This window comes from Phytophthora sojae (assembly GCF_000149755.1).
Source record: "Phytophthora sojae unplaced genomic scaffold PHYSOscaffold_4, whole genome shotgun sequence".
Lineage (NCBI taxonomy): Eukaryota > Oomycota > Peronosporomycetes > Peronosporales > Peronosporaceae > Phytophthora > Phytophthora sojae.
In genome coordinates this window covers 2791926-2813190 of record NW_009258118.1, presented here as the reverse complement: position 1 = coordinate 2813190, position 21265 = coordinate 2791926, and the positions used below count along the sequence as shown (strand labels likewise).

Sequence of the window (21265 nt, the reverse complement as noted above, 5' to 3'; positions counted from 1 at the left end):
AATCCGGACATATTTTGTCCGAACATCATAAAAATATTTACTTCCTCCGGGCGGAAACAATTGCAATTTTAGTGAAAGACTGTACAATAATGGTCAAAAACCGTGTATATTTACACCAGAAAGAGCAAAACTCACACAACAAGGTCCTAGCTAGGCAAAGTCCTCTAACTTCGACAATTACAAAGTGCCCGACGCGTGGAAGCACTCAAAAGAAAGCGCAGAGTCTAGCGGGTTCACCATGATGTTCCTCTCTGTTTGACAGCATCTACTTCGGCTAGAAGGTTGAGGTGTAAGTTCCAAGATGCCGACCGTGGATTTGCTGGTGCCCTTAGAAGTAATATTTGTCTACAAAAGTCAGTAAGTCCAACATTGTATAAATAGAGAGATGTAGTTTCTGGAGCTGGAGCTAGATATAATCCGGATTATCCGAAAATAGGGTTCCGCAAAGGCTGGGATAGGAAGATTTAGGTATAAGCCCCTTAATTACTTTTCTTATTAGCTACGGTCCTCTCCTGCGCCTGCTTCGCAGCCGCAACATCTGCCCTTAAAACGTTTCCTCAAACTGTAGATATATTAACTGGCAATGTTTTATAAAATTAAAAATGTGAACCTTGCTATCCGCCTCAATCGTTCTCTTTGCTTTACTTCGTTCGTCCGTACCCAGCTCAATATATGCACTGATCCATACCAGTGTCGTCGGTAGCACACCGGTTCAATCTGCCCACGCATATAAACCTTTTGGAGGGATGTGGGGCACCGGGGTCATACCAGTGTGATGGGTACCCTACCGGTTCAGCCTGCCCACGCATATAAACCTTTTGGAGGGCCCAGTGCGGCACTGGGGTCGTACCGGTTTCAAGAAAATATACCAGTTAAGGTACTCGCCCTATTAGAGCCCGGACTTTATTTTATAATACCGGGCTAGAAGCTTGAAAATTTCAGATATAGTATCAGCTCCAAAGCTTTGAGTTTGTATGGACTAACCGTTAAGTACCGGTATTTCTCGGTACGGGCTTATATTCGGGCGAGTACGTTAGATGTCAAGAGGGGTTCATAGTTTGACTTGATGTACCACGGATATAATCCTATTTGATATCAGCACTAACGTTGCTTTCTATCCCAGTATAACCCAGAAATATATTACGGATAAAATACCGGCGGATACTCCTATACTTAACTCCAGTGAAGCTATCGGGTACCCCAGTACCTCCAAGGAGTCTATTTCTGGAGCAACGCCATTTTAGCTCCGAAACTTGAGATAGCTCCAGAAACCACAGTTCTCGAATATCGTCAATTTCGGACACCTTACACTCCGCGCCAAGTGCAATCACGCACCCGAGTTTGTAGCTATATCTCAGTCAATATTTAGAGTTAGGAGCTGCGCTTTAGATATGTTGCTGCTACTACCGTTACCGACCCCGCTCTTGTGTTAACGATCGGCATTTCCATGGCTGTGGTGGGGCTCACATACAAGCAGACAAATATGGCTTAGTGACACAATTATCACGCAGATTGGACCATACAAAAATCCATATATTATGAATGATTGTAACATGTGGGTCAACTAGTAGTGCGTCTTTCCTCCTTGCTTTTCCAGTACTTCGACGAGCCGCTTGGGCATGGAGTCCACCAGGGTTACCAGGGTCGCTTGGTCGACAGATTCCCACGCCACCAGAACCGCTTCGCGCAACTCGGACACACTGGAGTACTGTTTCTTGCCGTTGTCGTACACCGTGCGCGACAAAATGGCCCACAAGTTCTCTATCGGATTAAGGTCCGGAGAACGAGCGGGCCACTTCATCACCATCACCTCTTGCTCCTCAAAAAATTCGGCCGTGCACTTCAACGTATGGATAGAAGCATTATCTTGTTGAGAGATATACTCCAGCCCAAAGTACTTGAGAGCGTAAGGAAGCATGTATTCAGAGAGAGTATACACATAGTCATCTGAGTTTTGCTTACCCACAAAAATGGCTAGCTCCGTCTTACCACCGCGGCTAAAGCCACCCCAGACCATAAGCGAACCACCGCCGTTTTGGCGCCGAACGGTTTGACGCCTCGGAACCCGCAAGTCCTACCAGTAGCGCTGATACCCGTCTGGAACATCCAGGTTCCATTTCTTTTCGTCGGAAAAGACGATGCACAGCCAGACATCCTTGGAGTAGAGTAGCCATTCCTTCGCGAACTCATGGCGAGCGATCATGTGCTCAGCCGTGAGCTCCAGCGTGTTGTCCATCTTCGCGTACTGCAACCAATCCACGCTCGCAAGAACGCGCTGGACGGTGCGTAGAGAGGCAGCACTGCTGACGAGCTCCTTGATCTGGGAGGCGGAAAAGTCACCGGTTGCTGCCTTCCGCACGACTAGCCGCACCTCGCGGTCCGACATGACGGGCGGGGGGGCCGAGCTTCTTCGGCTCCGTCGGCGCCTTCGGAGCGACGATGCGAGCCACCGTTTGGTCGCTGCGACCGACACGGCGTGCAATAGCACGGTTAGACCACCCGGCCTCGTGCAGTCCTTGGATTCTCCCGCGTTCTTCGTCGCTGACGCGTGGCTTGGGCGGCATCGTTGCGAATGCCGTACTGGTTGGGATTTTTACGGCCCCACCACTAATCTTAATATATGAATTTTTGTATGGTCCAATCTGCGTGATAATTGTGTCACTAAGCCATATTTGTCTGCTTGTATGTGAGCCCCACCACAGCCATGGAAATGCCGATCGTTAACACAAGAGCGGGGTCGGTAACGGTAGTAGCAGCAACATATCTAAAGCGCAGCTCCTAACTCTAAATATTGACTGAGATATAGCTACAAACTCGGGTGCGTGATTGCACTTGGCGCGGAGTGTAAGGTGTCCGAAATTGACGATATTGGAGGCAGCATAGCCACTCTAGAAACGATTCATGTCAACGAAAGCGCTCATACCTGGGACGGCTCTCAACGGCTTCGAGCACTTCGCGGCCGCGAAAGGCTTCAGCGTCAACACCATCTATGAATTTGTAGGTGGGAACTTAACTGGGGACATTTCCTATATTGCTCTCGACAAATTTGCAGTGTATCTAGCGTTCACGGAAAGCTCAAAGGGCTCGCTGCTCCCATAGAATTCGGTGGTTAGCTACTTTGCCAACGTCAAGACACCTACTTGGGCCTTTTCCGGCTCTAAGTGCTGTATCAGGTCGGCGGCTATAAAAGATTGCGTCGATCCTCGATAAGTACTGCTCCAAGCAAGGCATAGACTTCATGCACCAGGCACCACCACGCACTAAACGCGATCTGCGCTCGCTTAGTTTGGTGATTTTGAAGGGGGCAGCTTCTGCACAGGATTACCAGGGTGCAGTCCTGTTTAACACCCTGTGGTATTTGTTGGGTGGTCTTCAGACACTATGTGTCTCGTGAAAAACCAGGTCGCCGTTTATCCTGGTAAGTACTTGTGCTATTAATTTGCCAAATATTGTTTTGACCTTGTGTATTGTGTTCGCACCGGTGCACAGGTGGGTGTCTATTCATCACCTTTAAACGTAAGAAGGCCGCTTCGTACCAAGGAGTGTCCATATTTCACGACCCAAATGATTTTACGTCCTGCCCATTTCACGCTCTAGCTGTGACTACAATTATGCAATCGACTCCAAGTGGTTCAGTTTCCCCGAGATACACAAGAGATCCTGCCTACTAAAATGGGGAAATACTCATTCGTGAACTGCCCCATGCGCGTACCGGTCCCCCCACCAGCCCCAGCAATGAACCACCGATCAAGAGAGCACATTCAAAAAAGGTAAGTGTCCCTGGAATCCACGCGTACGTGAATCGCGTGCTGCACAAGTGGAGTACAATTTGGTGCGAACCCGACCCCAGGGCTGTCATCGCATTCGTTTCGTCGTGGGGCTGCCTAAAACGCGATCAGTGATGGCAACATCAGCACTCCTTGGATTCTAGACCGTGGAGGGTGGAGCATTAGTGCTATGAGCAAAGCGCTCAACTAACGGAAATTACCGAATAATACCCCGGACACTATTTATTAGGACCCTCCCGTTTTCAAACAAAATCTGATAAATTACGTATATTATAAAGTATTTCATGCATAAATATGCTTTCGACAATAAATCCACAAAACATTATTTGATATTTGTATTGATGTAACCATGTAACCCTGGGACACACAGTGGGGTTACGTTTTAGACGGTACTATACGGGTAAGGGGCATTATTCGGAAATTTACATTACATAGAGGGACGGCGCAGAAAGATACACTGCCGGCAAATCGTTACCTGGATGGGATCCGAAAGATACGTCGCGGCTACCTACTCTTGGGGGCATTGATCCTCTGGATCTGCGTCAGATTCGCTCAAGCCAAGCTTTTCTCGGCTGCGACGTTTTTTACGGACAGACTCAGCTTGCAAGACGACGTAGTCGACGTCCTCACTGCTACCGTCACCATTCCCTACCCGGACATGCTTCGTCTATCGCTGGATTCGCTGTACATCAACGAGTTCAAGATGCATTGCGTCAGGTACCGAAGACGGAAGCAGATATTTCTGCGTGGGCAATTGCTATTCATCGTACCTTACAGCAGCCCGCGAAGGACACTCACAAGCAACCCAGCTGCACGACGCACGGGTGCTGCCGAGCTTTTGCGGAGACAAACCTTGATCTTCAAGCGGCAAGCGAAGCTGCTGGGTAGACTGGCAGGTGAAATTAGAGAGTTGGACCAGCGGGTGCAGCGGCTAGAAGGGACGCCGGCAGCAACCACCATGCAGCCAGCATCCGCGGCTGCAGGCCTCTCAAACTCGTCAAGCACTGCATTCGATACTGCAAGCAGACCGGCATCTAGTGCGCATTCTCGGACGAAGCCGCTCACAACTGTTGGTGCGAGTGGTTTCGTCTCCCTCTGCCTAGTGCACATCCAAACCGGCGGTGCTATCACGAGTGCAAGGTCACGGTCGCCTCATGCGCATTTTCCGTCCGACTGGATACGACGTGACAGGAGAGGCGGGCGAGGCCACAGGACGTAACCTAAATTCGGGTCGGGAGGCTGATGCGAACGTACTTGTGTTTCTGGAGACTGGGCATGTCAAAGCAAAATCGCACGGCACAATCGTCAAGGTACTGAAGTGCATGTACGCAGAAGGTAAACTGAACGACCACATTAGGAAATACCAGCACCTTTGGCAAGAAGTTAGAGCTCTGGAAGACGCACCAGCACATGTGCTCGAGCTCTACAACGGTGGCAGCACGACGTAGAAGCATACATTCATTGAACCAACTGGTTATCTACTTACATTAGTTTCGGTATCCCCAAGCCGCCACCCCGCCATCTCCTCGTCCTCTGCGTGCTGCTGCCGCTGGTCATCTGCAAGCTCTGGCTGTGGCGCTGGTTATGCAGAAGGCACCAAGTCAGCGCATGTTCCCCCAGTTCATCGCCAAAAAGCGCAGCACGGATGATATTGATGATGTACAGGAGCTTACATTAATTGAACTACTCGAAGTTGACGACGATCAGCCTTCTATGGAAGAATCTGAAGCTCCTTCGACAAAGCGGGTCGTACCTGGTGTGAAAGCATACGTCAACGGATTGCTAGTTAGAGTTAAAAAAAGCTCGCCGATTTGCGAGGCATTCGCATGACGCCAGATCTTACCTCTCATTCATTTCCACGTGGTGGAGCCATGCATGGCAACGACGGTACCTTGGCTGAAAACTGGATTATTGAGCGCGGCGGCTGGCAGCTGGACCGCGTCAACAAGGCGTTCGGGTACATGCTTGATACAACCCAAGCCGACCAAAAGGTGTCCCGTGTTCTGAGCGGTTGGAAGCCTAAGGACGGCGCACGGCTACCAACGCTAGCCGCTCTGGACACACCAATCTTGGCCCACGCTTGCGAGTTGCAGCAGCTTCTCGTTTCCAGCACGATGGCGTTCGCTGACGCTGACTTGAACCTCGACGACGACGTCGCTCATGTCCTTACGGCTACCCTGTTCATACATTACCCCGACATGTTAGTGCTCTGCCCAAGCAGCCCGCACATCACGAAGATACGTGAGCTCCTAGCAGAACGAGCCATCGGTGAGTCTGAGCTGCTGGTGTGGAGCGTGGCAATCAGCCTGGCATTCGCGACGCCTCCTGCATCAGAAGCTTCTGGAAGTGGTGGTGAGGAGCCGTCTCCTGTGTTGATTGATCTCATCAAGCGCCAGTCCAAGCAGATCGATGTTTTATTCATACAGAACAAACGACTCGACTCGACGAGCGCATATTAGCTGTTAAAGCACACCTCAAGACACTTACCAGCACAGGCGCGACTCAGCCAGCATACACCGACGCCACGCTTCCTGCCCCCGAGCAACCACCGCCAGTAGGGGCTACGACGACACACCCGTAGAAGAAGGGAGCCCAGTCATTGTCGACGATCTGGTTCGAGTGGTTTACAGCGGAGCCTCGTGTGTTCTGCAATGAAGACAGCGTTGTACGAGAACAGGCACATCGCAGGGTATCTCATGCTCTTCTTACCTGAAGGTTTCGCGCTTGACACTTCGTCGCCTGCATACAAAAGCGAGGTCCTGGAGCTTGGTGATCAAGCGCAGCAGAACGCACTCACCTTCTTGAAATCACACGGCCCCTCCACGGTTGCAGCAGGTTCGGCGTTGAAGGCTCTTCGTCAGATGCAAAAGGTTGGTAAGCTCGACACGCTCATCGCCCAGTTCCATGAACGCGTTGACCAAGGTGTCATTGTCGATCCGACGCCACCATCAGCACTTCCATCATTCATTCGGCTGAAGCCTGCGCAAGGTTGATCTGCTACTGTAACACATAGCAAAATACACTAACAAACTCAAAGTTAAAGTGACCCACCGCACACCAGGCTCGCTGAGCAAGGGACAATACCACCGACATCCATAAATACATGGACAACAACAGCATAATTTGGGTAAACCTCTTTGTATATTTTCTTGCACTTGTTCATTACTACAGTATAAACAACACTACACAAAACATAACGTTAGAATAGGACATCCACAGGGACGACAGGACATAAAATGTTTACCTTGTATCTTGCAGCCCTCGGCGGCCATCACCCGCGCGAGACCAGCCAGCTGACCGTGTCGCCGCAGCCGCACTCATTGGTCCTGCTTATGCTGGACTCGGCGGCCATCACACCACCCCAGGTCTAACCACACTCCACGTCCTTCACGCGCACCACGTTGTTGTTGCTGCTGCTGGCCCCGAGGGCCATCACACCGCCCGAGGCCAAGCAGCAGTACACGACGCCTCCCGTATGCTCTTTGCAATACCGGTCTCGAGGGACATCACCCCACCCGAGGCCGAGCACCCGTCCCCGTTCCTGCCGCGCTGCTGCTTGTCCTGCTCTTGGTAGTGCCGGCCTCGAGGACCCCCATCTGCCCGAGGCCAAGCATCCGTCCGTGTCGCTGCCTCCCGCTGTGCTGTCCGGCTCGAAGCTGAATGAATGAATGAATGAATGAATGAATGAATGAATGAATGAATGAAGGGGATTTGTAGCGTCATTAAATTGAAATAGATGTCACTAAAATGATTTGCTTTAGTACCGGTACCTTGGTCGGACAGTTGGAATTTTGACGGTATGGATGTAGTTGTCCTACCCATGGCCCATCCATTTGTCCCAATAGAGCATTTTAGCCAACAGTATTTGACGTAAAGCTATTCCCAACCTTTTCCCAATTATGTTGGAGCGAGCTCACAATTACAGAATAATGACCAATGCAATTTTCAACTATGATTATTAACTTATCCTTAAACATCAATATTTCCCAATCACATTGTTTGAGTAGCGGCTGGTGGAGAAACTATCTACGCTAAGAAGGCCCCGGCCACAGAGCACTCCACAACATGCAGCGAGCAGCAAGGGTGCTTGACGTCCTACAGGAAACAGCGGGCAAGGAATCGACAGCCTTGAAGTGCTTCGGTGACTTCTTGGCTCTTGTTAACATAAGCGAGAGCCCTTCAGAGTGCAAAGTCGCTTTCTGAGCCTGGAGCTCTACCTAGTCTGAATTTTTACTCCCTATTAACCGCCTTCGCTATACACCAGCAAATTAGAATGAGTGCGCGTGGCGGCCTGTTGACCAAAACTGCTACGATGGGATATATCTCGCAGGTTGTTAACCTATTGCGAGAGCGTTATCCAAACATCATGATAGACGCAAGCCAAGATTCGCGAGAAGATGGTAGCTGCCACTGACGAGGGAAATCTGCTTGCCGGCGTACTGACCGAGGAGGCTCCTAGCTGTACGCTGAGCGATCTGCGCAATTTAGTACAGAAAACGGCGGTTGTGGTGGTAGGATCTGGGTTTAAAAGTTTGCAGGACCCGGCTGTTTATGCCAAATGTTACATATGTTTGGCCGTGTAATCGATATTCGATTTGGCAGAAAGTACCAGCTCCTCATCGCGCTATCGGGCGAGCTGTTTCTACAAGTGGCACGCATCAAGCCATCAGTCGATCGAGGCATTTCTATCTAACGTACTCGCCCTATTAAAGTCCGGACTTTATTTTATAGTACAAGCCAAGAAGCTTAAAATTATCAGATATTTTATCAACTCCTAAACTTTAATCTTGGCGTTTTTATGTACAAAACATTAAGTACCGGTTTTTATTGCGAAGGGCTTATATTCGAGCGAGTACGTTGCAAGTCAGCGGTTCACCGGACAGATGGCCGAGGCATGCTGCATCGTCTGATCATATCAGGGGAGAAAATCAACAGTCAAGACGAGACGATCATGCATTGAGATAGTTTAGAAGAGAAGTCCAGCGCGAAAGAAGGACCAACCGCAAAAAGAGTGCGTGGCCGTCCAAATATATTCGAATACAGTAACGTCGCCATTACGGAGGTGAGTGCGCGTTTGGTATGCGACGCCATCGGTCGGGACGCTACAGGAGGTCTTGCCTGCGCTGGTGTTCGCGCAACTGTTCTCTCTCCGGACCCAGCTCTTCAGGAAGGTGAGTGCCGTCTCGTAACACTCATCAATGTAGACGCGCTTGTGATGGCGTCGCTGCTCATTCATCTGGAGGAAGTACCGGCAGCAGTCGCGAAGGAGCAGGCTTCCTGCGGCTACACCGCACACTATCTCTACCGTTTACATGTCGCGCCCGACACCACCAATACCGCCCTCGGCACTGGTATAACGATGGCGACATGCATAGGGTGAGGGAAACAGCTTCGAGCCGCTTGGGAGACAGAGAACATCTCTCAACTCGGTCGGGGCTGTGGTGGTGCACAGCTGTCTTGGCGCCGACTATGACCTATATGCTACCATCTCTTGCTGCGACGCAGTGGACCTTGGCGAAGCCGCTAGCCATGAAGGAGAAGCGGGACGCGCAAGTTGTAAAGGATCAAGCATCAAGAGAGCGATCCGCGCCAGTCGCCCTGGTGACAACATACAGCATCATCATCATCATCATCGTGGAGGAGCACATGCTTGCCGGTTGATTCTACATTGGTATGTCATGCCACTCTGGCACAGCAACAAAAAATAAAAACATTTTTTTGGATCTCAAGGTATGCTAATTGCGTTAGATACCCACATCTCAATACCTGCTGGACCCGATAGAGTGTCGTATCGCTTCTGGAAACAAACGCTATGGTCATTTACCGAGGAGCTGGACAAGAAGACGAATCAATTTTGTATAGTTTGACCTGGTTTGTATAAATTGGATATGATTTGTATAAGGAGTACTTATACTTGCGTTGGATTCTAAAAGCAGAGAAGAAGATTCTCCTACACAACGTCCACAATCTCGCCGAGCGCTTAAAGGCTGCACGCCGCTGTGCGCAGACAGTGGAAGCTAGACCCGATATCGTGCTTCGGGCATTTTGAAGTTGCAAAGTGTTGCGGATTATACTGATCCCCACTATACTACTTGCAGTTGGAGTAAGACAAAAGGTGAAAGAGAAGAATCTAGGCCTCAGTTGAGAATATACACACGACCAACAAGGTGGCTTTTGCCGCCCAGCTGAGTGTTGTCGTTGCTTCCATCTCTGCGTGAGCAGCACCAAGAGGACACTCCACTTCAGGTTATGAGCCCACGGCTCACGCGTGGGGAGCACAGCAACTAGGACGTCACGGCGGATCAGAAGAAGACGCCCAAGGAGTCACACGAGGAGAAGAGGACGATCCCGCCGTTTAACGGCAAGGACTACGAGGTCTGGCACGAGCGAGTCAAGCTCAAGCTGGAGAGGAAGAAGCTGTGGAAGTACTGCATGGAGGACTTGGTCGAGCTGGACGAGAGCAAGGAGGCAGAGGCGCACGCGACGTGGACGAACGAGATGGCCCACGCCAAGGAGATCATTAACGACGCAATGACGAATCACATAATGAAGACTGTGAAGTATGAACCCACCCCGTTTCGTGTCATGGAGCGCCTGAAAAAGAGATTTATGGGCAAGACGTACCTGAAGTACGCTGAGGAGAGGGCCAAGCTCAGTCGGCTACGGCTCGCTCCCAACGGCAATGTGCCAGATCACCAGAGCGAGATGCGTCGGCTGATGGAGACCATTGCTGGAGTCGGGCGTCCTGTGGACGAGTATGTAAAGCCAGCACTATTGATTGGATCTCTGCCGCGCGAATATGATCATGTTGTACAGCCGTTTCTCGCCAGTCACAAGCCCCCAAATGCTGATGATCCTCCTAATTATGAACAACTTGAACTCGCATTGGAGATGGCTTACGACAATCGCCAAGGTCGGAAAGCAGAGGGCGCCAAGGACAATGATGATGAAGAAAAGGCGTTCTTTGCTGGTGGAGGAAGAGGTGGAGGACGTGGTCGCGGCCGTGGACGTGGTGGTCGATCTGGAGGACACGGGCGCGGTTCCGGTGGTGGACGTGGTTCTGGCGGTCGCGGCAGCCAAGGTGGTGGACGTGGAACTGGACGTGGGCAAGCCGGCAGTGGACAAAAGCCAGGTGGTGCTTGTTATCACTGCCATGAAGCAGGGCACCATGTGTTTGATTGCCCGTTTCTTGGCAAGCGACCTCCAGCCGAGGATCGCAGCAGCACCCAAGCTCAGAAGCGCGTGAAGATGAGTGGAGGAAAGAGTGCTAAGGCTGCTGAAACGAGTAGCTACGCTAATGAAAGTGATGACAGCGCGTATGTTATTCTTCAAGTGATGAAAATGGAAAAGCCGGTCGCAGACAAACCCCATGATAACTGGTATCTGGACTCTGGTGCATCGAGTCATATTTCGAACCAGCTCACTGATTTCATGGAGCTCACGCCTCTTAGCGCCCGGATTCGAGTTGGAGGAAAGAACTCACTGGGTGTTGAGGGTATTGGTACTGTGGTTAAAGAGCTGGAGACTACTGGTGGGAGGTGCTCACTGACGCTGCGAGGGGTTCGTTATGCTCCAGAGCTGCAGTGCAGTCTCTATTCTGTGCGACGGCAACTGAACCAATATCTGCCTGAACGTGATCGTGTGAAGGTGCACTTTGATGAGGCAGATCGCGCTGATGTTATCTTACAGGCTGGTGTGACTACCGCTCAAGTTGATTATACCAATCTCTATCGCTTGAAGTTGGAGAGACCCCAAGAGGTAGCCATGGTGGCGCTACCAGCTCGAGTGAGTAGTTTGGAGCTGTGGCATTCGAGATTGGGGCACCCTGGCAAGAACGCGTTTAATGCGCTATTCAGCCATGATCAGTGGCCGTTGCCACATGTGAACTTGCGTATCCCGGTGGGTTTCAATTGCGAGACCTGTGTGAAGGGGAAACTTACGAGGAAGAGCATGAAGAAGTCTCGGACACAGACCCGCGAGTGGTTAGTTGGCGAAAAGGTCCATGTGGACGCGTGGGGTCCGTATGCAGAGCACTCCTACGGTGGTAAACGGTACTTTGCCGTGTTCGTTGATGATGCGAGTCGGTTTGTCACCGTGTATCTTCTGGAGCATCGTTCGGAAGTGTACCAGAAGTTTGAGGAGTACTATCAACGCGTCAAGACGCAGCAGCATGTCAGAATGAAAGCGCTAAGGTCAGACAATGCAAAGGAGTTCAAGAAGCTGCAAAGTACGTGTGACACGAAGCATGGTATGGAGTTTGACAGCAGCATCAAGCATACTCCGGAGCAAAATGGTGTCGCGGAGAGAATGGTCCGCACCATTACGGAGAGAATGCGATGCATGCTCGTGCACTTCGACCTGCCTGAAGCGATGTGGGGTGAGGCAGCGATGACAGCTGCATACTCCGTGAACATTATGCCAAGCTCGGTTCGAGGCATGGAGGTACCGTATGCAGTATGGCACCGTCAGACTCCTGCTTATGAGAAGTTGCGGACGTTTGGCTGCGCCGTCCTGTCGTACATCGACAAGGTGGAGAGACGGAAGATGCAGGCGAAAGCACGGGAGGCGGTCTTCGTTGGATATTCGCGAGAGAAGCGAGGCTATCGCTTGCTCGATAGCAAGACCAACAAGGCCTTCTACAGCCATACTGTCGTGTTCTATGAGAATAAAGCTGATCGATTGCTCATGGCCTCGGCATCAACGCCAAGTGGAGCCTCCGGTAAGGAATATTTAGGCGTTGATAGATCAGTAGAGGATGACATTGAGCCAATGCTGGATGAAATGCATGATGACTCAAATGATGGAGGTAGTTATCGTGATGATGGAGATTGCTGGACTGGTGGGGCCAGCGACTCCAGAGACGGAGGTGATTATCGGACTGGTGGGGCTGATGACACCCGATGTGATGACCGACCAGGTGGGGCAGTTGAGCAAGATGTCCGGTCAGATGGGACATGTGGGTCCAAGAAGAGAGGCCCCGGTGGTGATGCCGCAGCGCCTCGACCAAAGAGAGTGCGGTTTGCGGTGTTTGAAAGTGGACGTTCTAGCAAGGTGGCAGAACGAGATGAAGGACGTGGAGTGAGCTCTACAGCATCTGGATGTGATCGTTCTAGCAAGGTGGCAGAACGTGATGAGGAACGTGTCAATGGACATGAGGCAGACCACCTGCGAGGTGAGTGCGTGCCAGGGAGAAAGAGGAAACGCAGCAGTGGGCGGCACAAGGGACCGGCTGCTGACGAGACGAGGGCTCTACCAGGGAGTCAAGAGGTGGAAGAGGTGGACAGCAGGTCATCGGCTGCTGAGCGGGCCGACTCGGACAGCCAAGTGTCGAGTGATGCTGCGAGTGTGGGGCGTCTATCAACGCCTCCTTGCACAGCACTTCGTGAGTACACAGGCCCGAGAGGCACTCGCCATAAAGACCCTCCAGTGACACGGAGCGGTCGGGTAAGTAAACCGCCCACGTGGTTCGGTGACTACGTCTACATTGCCTACGAAAATACAAATCCAGATGATGATGTGAACTCGTTGCCTGCTGGATGGAGGAAAGCACGAGCTGAGTTGCAACGTGCTATGGCGAACGAGTTGATCCTTGCATGGTGGGAGGACTATTGCTGCATGAGTACTGGCGAGTTTGAAGAGCCAGATACTTTCGGTGACGCTATGGAGAGTGAGCACTCATTGCAATGGAAAAATGCAGCTGATGATGAGTTTGATTCGTTGATGAAGAACGATACCTGGGAGTTGGTGCCGCGTGAGAAGCACGTGAAAGTGCTGCAGAATCGCTGGATCTTTCGCGTCAAGTATCTAGCGAACGGAGAGATCGAAAGATTCCAGGCGAGGCTCGTGATCAAGGGCTTCATGCAGATTGATGGTATCGACTACCTAGAGGTGTACTCGCCTGTTGTGAGGCTGGAGACACTGCGTGTTCTCTTGACACTGGCGGCTGTCTGGGATTATGAAGTGCATCAGATGGATGTCACTACTGCTTTCTTGAATGGGGCGATTGACGTGGAGGTCTGTCTGGAGCAGCCTGAAGGCTACAAAGTGAAAGGCAAAGAGGACTGGGTGTGCAGATTGAAGAAGAGCCTGTACGGCTTGAAGCAGGCGCCCAGAGTGTGGTTTCAGCTGCTCAAGTCGTTCTTGGAGGAGCAGGGCTTCACGATGCTGCAGTCGGAGGCCTGCGTGGCTGTTAAAGTAATTGATGGGCAGTTGGTCTTCATCCCTCTCTATGTTGATGATCTGATTTTGTTTGCTCCGTCGATGGAGCTCATCAACAAGATGAAGATGTTCGAGGACCGGTTTGCGATGAAGGATCTCGGGGAGTTACACTACATTCTAGACTGGGAGATCACGCGGAACCGGGCCGAGAGAACGATGTTCATTGGTCAGCAGAAGTATGCCGAGACCGTGCTCAAGCGGTTCAACATGCAGGACTGCAATGGCTGCAAGACGCCGAGCACGGCGGATCTGAAGCTGAGCAAGGCCATGTGTCCGACCGAAAACGATGAAAGGCAACTGATGAGATCGAAGCCATATCGTGCTGTGGTTGGCAGCCTGATGTACCTGATGCTCGGTACCCGGCCCGATCTGGCCTACCTAGTTAGAGAGTGCAGTCAGTTCTTGGAAAACCCAGGTCTGTTGCATTGGAGAGCTGCAAAACGTGGATTGCGCTACCTGAAAGACACAGCGGACTGAGGGGTCCAGCTTGGTGGCCTAGCGTGGTCAGATCAAAAGCTGGATGATCATCTGAGAGCATACGCAGATGCGGATTTTGCAAATCGAGTTGATGATCGAAAGTCTGTTGCAGGCTACGTGACTCAATTTTGTGGGAGCATCATTTCGTGGAGCAGCCAGACGGAGAAGACCGTCCCGCTGCACACGACCGAGGCCGAATATATGGCTCTTAGTCTACTGGTGCAGGAGGTGGTGCACTTGCGCCAAATGCTGAAGGAGCTGCAGGTGCAGCAAATTCAGCCATCCCAAGTCTTTGTTGACAACGAAAGTGCAAAGAAGCTTGCCAGCAACCCTGTGTTTCATTCTCGGGCCAAGCACATCGATGTGCGCCACCACTTCGTGCGTGAGCGCATCGATATGAAGGAAATTGACGTGCTTCGGGTGGCAGGAGTTGATAACGTGGCCGATGCGTTTACAAAGCCATTGGCACGTCCGGCATTTGAAAAACACAGAGCTGCAATGGGATTATTACCAAGGGCAAGATTTGGAGATGCAAGTTGATGGGAATCCGTAGGTGGGGCTGTTGCGGATTATACTGATCCCCACTATACTACTTGCAGTTGGAGTAAGACAAAAGGTGAAAGAGAAGAATCTAGGCCTCAGTTGAGAATATACACACGACCAACAAGGTGGCTTTTGCCGCCCAGCTGAGTGTTGTCGTTGCTTCCATCTCTGCGTGAGCAGCACCAAGAGGACACTCCACTTCACAAAGGAAACAGCTTGGCGGTACCAAGACGATACATACCATCACGCTGCAGTCGCATCAGATTTTCAAGGCTTTCCTGAGGTATTTGTATTCTACTTGTAGCAATGTCTCAGGGAACAAACTGTTTAGTTTCATGGTAAATCGTACTTTTTGGTCGTACAAGTACTTTCACGTCGGTCTATTTAACGAAACAAAGACATGAGTTCTACTTCGTGTGTTTTTAGGGACAATACGTTCAGCACCTTTATTGAAAATGAGAGCCACGATTGCATGATAGACGCTATCGTAGTGCTCAAAAAGGTAACTCAACTTGGATAAACATTCGTGATTTTTTAGGTTTCATGATTGACAAGCATTTCACTGAATTGTCATTGTTGAAGCGGGAGTTTCTGAGAAGTATGGTGTTGGTGTTGCTTTGTTGGTTCCATGTAAAGAAATTCTTGCGCACGGAAATGGCCTAGAGTGAACATGACGACATGGACAAGGTGAATGCTAGTGTAAATTTAATAATGAGTGTAGAATGCGAAACGGCGTATCAGAAAGGCTTCCGCTACATGTTCTACATCCTCGATGATTTCGATGGTCAAGGTGATCTTGATGACCTTTCCTACCCGTTGTTGAAGTACTTCATGAAGAACTGGAATAGCCGTAAGCCCTGCTGAAGTTCCTACACGAGGTCGGGTTTGTCGCAGTTGAAAAAACAAACAAACAATAGTTAGAGGTCTACCAATGGCTCATAAACGATCCACTATACTAATTGTTGTCGAGGTAGGCTTGAACCTTCTTGGGGAAGCCTCAGACGAACGGCAGCCTGACATGGGCGTTGACGAGTGTGTATAGACAGTATTTCTAAAGAATGCTGCCGAAATGGAATACGCTGCGAACTCTGGCGTTGCTGGAAGTTGAAAAATTCCCGGTAGTGATGAGAATCTCGATAATGTGGCCTCATTGGTCAGAGCGCGGCTACGACGGCCGTCCTCAATGTGTCACGCTCCACCCCCAAGGTAACGTGTTGGGCAAAGCGAAAGAACCCACGAGTCGACATCGTTGAAGACGACGAATGAGATACACCGGAAAATGGGGAGGTTTTGACGGAGACCGCGATGATGAAATCTCTGAGAGGTTCGCGTCTGAGCGAATTGATACGAAGCAAGGTGAGACCTGCCATTAACCGCGCTCATAAGGCAGGGAACGAAAGCAAGAGAATGAAAAGGTCCCAAGAAAAAGTTACACACCTCATCCTCGGAACACTAGAGCCTGTCAAAGACCTGAAAGCCATGTGAACCATGCTTGCAGAGGCGTTCAACATGGTGGGCGCGATCGTCCTGTCTAGGCTCAAGCACACGCCATGACTCTCGAAAATGGATTCGTCAACGCGATACAACGCATATCTCTGAGATTTCACCCTGGCACCAACTTATTGCGTCAACGGCGCCGTTTGAAAGCGGTATTCAGAGGGTACTCATGCCAATCATGAATTATGAAATTAAAGCTCTTTCACGCCCATTGTGCTACGTTAGCGCCCCCTGTGGAGGCACTTGCCGTTGCCGATCAAAAGCTGATATCATGGTACTTCAAGTCTATGATGATATAATTCACACTGGGTTAGGTTAGTGGATCGAGATACCTTGCTTAGGCGTTGCGGCCACTCGAGCTCGAGAATGCGTCGAGCGGCCGATGTAGCTAGCTAAAGTGAGCTATATCTTCGCCAGAACTAAATATGCACTCCTGAAACTTTGCCACATGTAAGATAAGATAGTAAAGTATGTACGTATCAATTTTCACAGCGGTTCACAGTATTCCATACATTTCCGGTGTATATACACCTGACCTATATACTTTCTAAGTAGAGATGGTTGGTGCTAAGAAGCATAGTTATTATAAGAAGTTTGCGAAGTTCGCTCTGCGAAGGAAGACTCTCATATAAGAACTGTATTGTCGCGCCGGAAACAATATACCGTAAAACACGGATCAAATCAGACACACGGACCAAATGCGACACACGTAAAAAATAAAAAATAATCAAACGCGAGTGCTCATTAAAGGTGACAACCCCTCTCGCTCGTTTTCAGATTTACCTACTGGTCCTCTAAAATTGGCGCTTCTTCTGCTACTTCTGCGGCGACGCAGAAACGCCCAAGGCGGTCCCTCGGACCTATCAGGATGATGCCGCTCTTGATGAAGCCATTCCGAATGGTCGCAGGCGAGACATTCCACCACGCTTCGGCGACAAAGCGTGAGATGAGCTCCCGCTTTTGGTCTGGCGTGTCGGGAAAGCTGTTCTCTACGTGGTAGGCAAGGTAGCGCTTCCTACAAACAAATGTTAGCGGCAATAATAATAGGATGATAATTGAATGGCAGTGATGTCACCCATACCTGACGTTATCTTTGAACGACTTCATCACTGCGACGTCCATCGGCTGGGCAATGCCAGTAATTCCAGGTGGGACAAACTCGACTTGGGTGCAGCAGTCCTCCTCCATCTTGTAGACTTTCAGGCTGTCCAGCAGCAGTAGCTTGCAGCCATTTACACTCGGCTTCCAGATCTGTCAAAGTATGTCATAACAATAGATGTAAGAATATTATACATAAGCACCAGCAATAAAGTTGACGTACCCGTTGGATCCACTCGAGCATGACCTCTTCGCTGCGGTATGCCTTGCGCTGGACTGTATGCTCACAGTCTGGGGCCCCGAAGTATGGACTCCAAACCGCCTGCGAGACCGGCCCGCCGGCGATTCCAGCAAAGACGATCAGCGGGGGCAGTTTTTGCCCAGTCGCAGACGCGAGGAAGACAGAAGCTCGGAATCCGTTCACTTCACTACCTAAAACGTAAAGATCAAACCGTAAAAATGTAAGATCAATCATAATATTTAAACCCTTCAAAATAAAAAAATTCCTTGGACTACATCCACAGTTGGAACTCCCACAAAATCGATTGTGGTTTTACCGTTCATGTCGATAAAGATGGCCGTCTGGTCCATGTTGAAGACCGATTCGTACTTCTTTGCGCCCTCGATAAAAGCTAGCGATGCACTCTCCTCGATTACGTGCTGGATTGTGTGGGAGAACACACCTGCAACTCGCTATAAAATAAAATAAAACTTAGTAAAAATCCAATAGATAAGAGAAAGTAAAAACAATGTAGCATACCTCCATGTCGAAACGTTTCTTGCGGTCTTTGTGCGTGATTCGTCGGATGGTAAGACGATTGCGCTTAAGGAGGCGCCGCAAAAACTCGATGTTTGCTGCTCGCGATCTCAAAGAAAAATGGCGAGCGTCAGACCTGGCATGCATAATTAGTAGACACTCCACCGAAACACAGAAATATCGATTTTTACGCATATCCGTGATCCATTGAAGGAGTCTGCAATAGCGCACCAACCCAACCGTCAGATAATTATTTTCAAAATATATAAATACAGGTTCAAACGTACCTTTCTTCTAATTCCGGGCTCGTGGCGAACGTCTTGGCGTGCTTGTTAGGATCCAAGAAGTACTTGTTCGGCGCTGCTTTCCTGCTGTCCTTCTCTTCTTTGCGCCAGCGGTAAATTGTGGAGCGATGAACCCCCGCGGAGGCAGCTGCAGACACAACTTTCCCCACCGCGAGGGCCAAAGCACACAACTTGTGCTTGTTTTTCTGCTTGGGGCGCATGGGCATGACCGACGAGGAGTAGGAATGATAAAAATCAAAGCAAGGACGGGTGTCATTTTGGCGCGCCTAGGAAATCAATGGCGGGAAGAGCCCAAATCCTTTTACCACCGTAAATAATAACGCCCCGTCTCTCTTTTTTGACTTGGGTGCTACTTTTTACTAGTGTTTTATTTGATCCGTCTTTACGGCACGACCAGTGGGATGTAGCACCTTGAGCTTTCGCCCTTGGCACTCCGCCAGTTCCCGGGTTGCGTTCCTAGACTAAGAATGTAGGGAACTAGAGAGAGCGAATCTCCTAGTAGATAGACGGCCCGCCCGGACGAGGGATTTATCCGGGGCCGTGAGTTCCCGGGACCTTTACTCGCTGTGGGAAAGCAAGGGGTCCTTGGACTCGGTCAGTAACCTCACCTTGTGTATCTCCTTCGAATCGGTTGTTTGGATCAGAGGGAAGGTCAACCACTGAGGATCTCGTGGGAGTCCCGACCTTATCAGTACGCTGGTTCGGTAGCAATACAATCAATCGCCCGGGTCGCTACCTGGTTCCCGGTGCGGAATTAACACGCAACTAAAATATGCAATCAGGTCCTTCGGAGCAAGACTCCCTCGGCGACGGCCGCCATGCTTTTCGGGGCGAGCCTCCACGGGCGAGACCCTGAGAATATGGAATGCCCTTACCCGTGCCGGCTACACCGCAATCCGGGGGGGGGGAGGGGGGGGGGCAAATATGAAATGCCTGGGGTTTCCTCGAGGGAAACCCTGGCAAATATGTTATTGATTTACCTGGGGATAACCGGGTCCCAGTGACCGTGACCTTATTTCCTTGGCGTTCATGAAGCGAAGGCGACTTGAGCTCGTTGGGGAAAAAGTTAGACTGAATTGCGCACTTCCCCAGGGCCACTGGTCCTGGGGAAATGCTTGAGTATGGGTTTCCTCCGGGCATCTTCTAATCACTTGAGTTCACTATGGGCTGACCCGGACACGCCCGGGGTCAGCTCTTCTGACATCGTTACTCGTCCCACGCTGGCTCCCCGGGGCTCTTTTGTGTGGGGGCACACCCGGTACCACCCGGATGGGTACACCTTCTTGGGAACTGCACCTCCGGGGTCGGTTGGTCCCCGGAAGCCCGGGGCACTATGCCACACCAGTCTTACTCCTACAAACATCAAGCCGAATGATGTGAAATAAATGTAACGCTAACTGAAGACGAAGCGCTCGAGGGACTGCGTAGAACCCGGCGCTGAAGTCAAGCTCACACAACTATGTCGAGCGGAGAAGGCCCTCGCTTCCAAAGGGAAAACCTCGCCGCAGTCGCCGTAAGACCACCGCCAGGGAGTACAGCTCTAGACACCTGAACGCGAATCTTCTGCTGGGGTGCACTGAGCGGATGATCCGCTGCCTCCTGGCCGGTGTCGACTGACTCAACTATGCCATAACGGATAACCCCCGACCCCTCACCAAAGCCGAACAAGGTTGTTCGTCTCGGATGGGCGAAGCGCATGATCGTCCAATCCGACATGTGGCATCACATTGAGTTCTCTGACGAGAAGCAGTTCAATCTCGATGGTCCCGATGGTATGCACTGGCGTGATTTCTGGCGGTCGACAAGACAGAGTGTGCGTCGGTAAAATGGTGGTGGGTCTGTCGTGTTTTGGGACAGCTTTAATGTAGCCGGAATGTCGAAGCTAGCGGTGCTCCACGAGCGGCAGGCGTCAGAGCACTATGCTTGTACTGTTTCGGAGTTATGCTCCCATTTGTGCGCCTGATCCATGACATGGACTACATCTACCAGCAGGACAATACTTTCATCCACCTGTACAAAGTTCTTGGAAGAAGAAGAAGGCATCCGATTCCTCGACTGGCTTGCTCGCTCACTTGACTTGAGCCTTATTAAGCACGTCTGAACCATGATCATCTAGCGCAATGGCAAAGAGTACGGCACAGTGGTGGAGCTGACGGCTGCGATTCTAGCTGCATGGTAGGCCTTTGACCTTACCTACTTGCGAAAGATAGTGGACTAGATGTCAGGTCGCTGCATTGGAGTCGTCTCGAAGCATGACAATACAACGCACTGCTAACTGATAATGAAACAATATCCTATTATCAATTGAGTTGAAATGCGTATAGATAAGAGTTTGTATGTGGCCCCACAATACCTTTTTCTGCACGCCACCTCACAATGCGAACGCCTCACGTTTCTCAAATAATAATGATATTTGAGCGTGTAAACAAGACATCTCTAAATAGCAAATACCAACTTGGTAAAGAACATAAATTATGTGCCAAAATCTAGGTGACCGCAATATTGTGCCCAATAGTATAGTAAACACGTTTTCGCTTCCTATTTCCTGATTATTCGAGATTTGACGTTTGAAACCCGAATTG

At 50.5% G+C, this 21265-nt stretch overlaps 4 protein-coding genes across 4 annotated transcripts; 1 reads left to right on the top strand and 3 right to left on the bottom strand.

Moving 5' to 3' along the window:
• Positions 1–1996: 1996 nt before the first annotated feature.
• PHYSODRAFT_372347 (hypothetical protein) lies at positions 1997–2386 on the bottom strand (the record flags this gene model as incomplete). Its single annotated transcript, XM_009528166.1, has 2 exons — positions 1997–2074; positions 2153–2386. Coding segments are annotated over 2 exons (312 nt in total), but the record flags the coding sequence as incomplete, so codon positions are not given.
• A 3273-nt stretch (positions 2387–5659) lies between these two features.
• On the top strand, positions 5660–7456 carry PHYSODRAFT_331382 (hypothetical protein; the record flags this gene model as incomplete). Its single annotated transcript, XM_009528165.1, has 5 exons — positions 5660–6199; positions 6446–6710; positions 7047–7153; positions 7216–7325; positions 7363–7456. The coding sequence occupies 5 exons, from the start codon at positions 5660–5662 to the stop codon at positions 7454–7456; spliced, it is 1116 nt and encodes a 371-aa protein (XP_009526460.1).
• A 9850-nt stretch (positions 7457–17306) lies between these two features.
• On the bottom strand, positions 17307–18212 carry PHYSODRAFT_504164 (hypothetical protein; the record flags this gene model as incomplete). Its single annotated transcript, XM_009528164.1, has 4 exons — positions 17307–17538; positions 17605–17774; positions 17845–18108; positions 18135–18212. The coding sequence occupies 4 exons, from the start codon at positions 18210–18212 to the stop codon at positions 17307–17309; spliced, it is 744 nt and encodes a 247-aa protein (XP_009526459.1).
• Positions 18213–18274: 62 nt separating this feature from the next.
• PHYSODRAFT_300492 (hypothetical protein) lies at positions 18275–18889 on the bottom strand (the record flags this gene model as incomplete). The annotated part of the gene is made up of 3 exons (XM_009528163.1): positions 18275–18304; positions 18382–18514; positions 18666–18889. 3 exons carry the CDS (start codon positions 18887–18889, stop codon positions 18275–18277), a joined length of 387 nt encoding a protein of 128 aa, XP_009526458.1.
• Positions 18890–21265: the final 2376 nt, after the last annotated feature.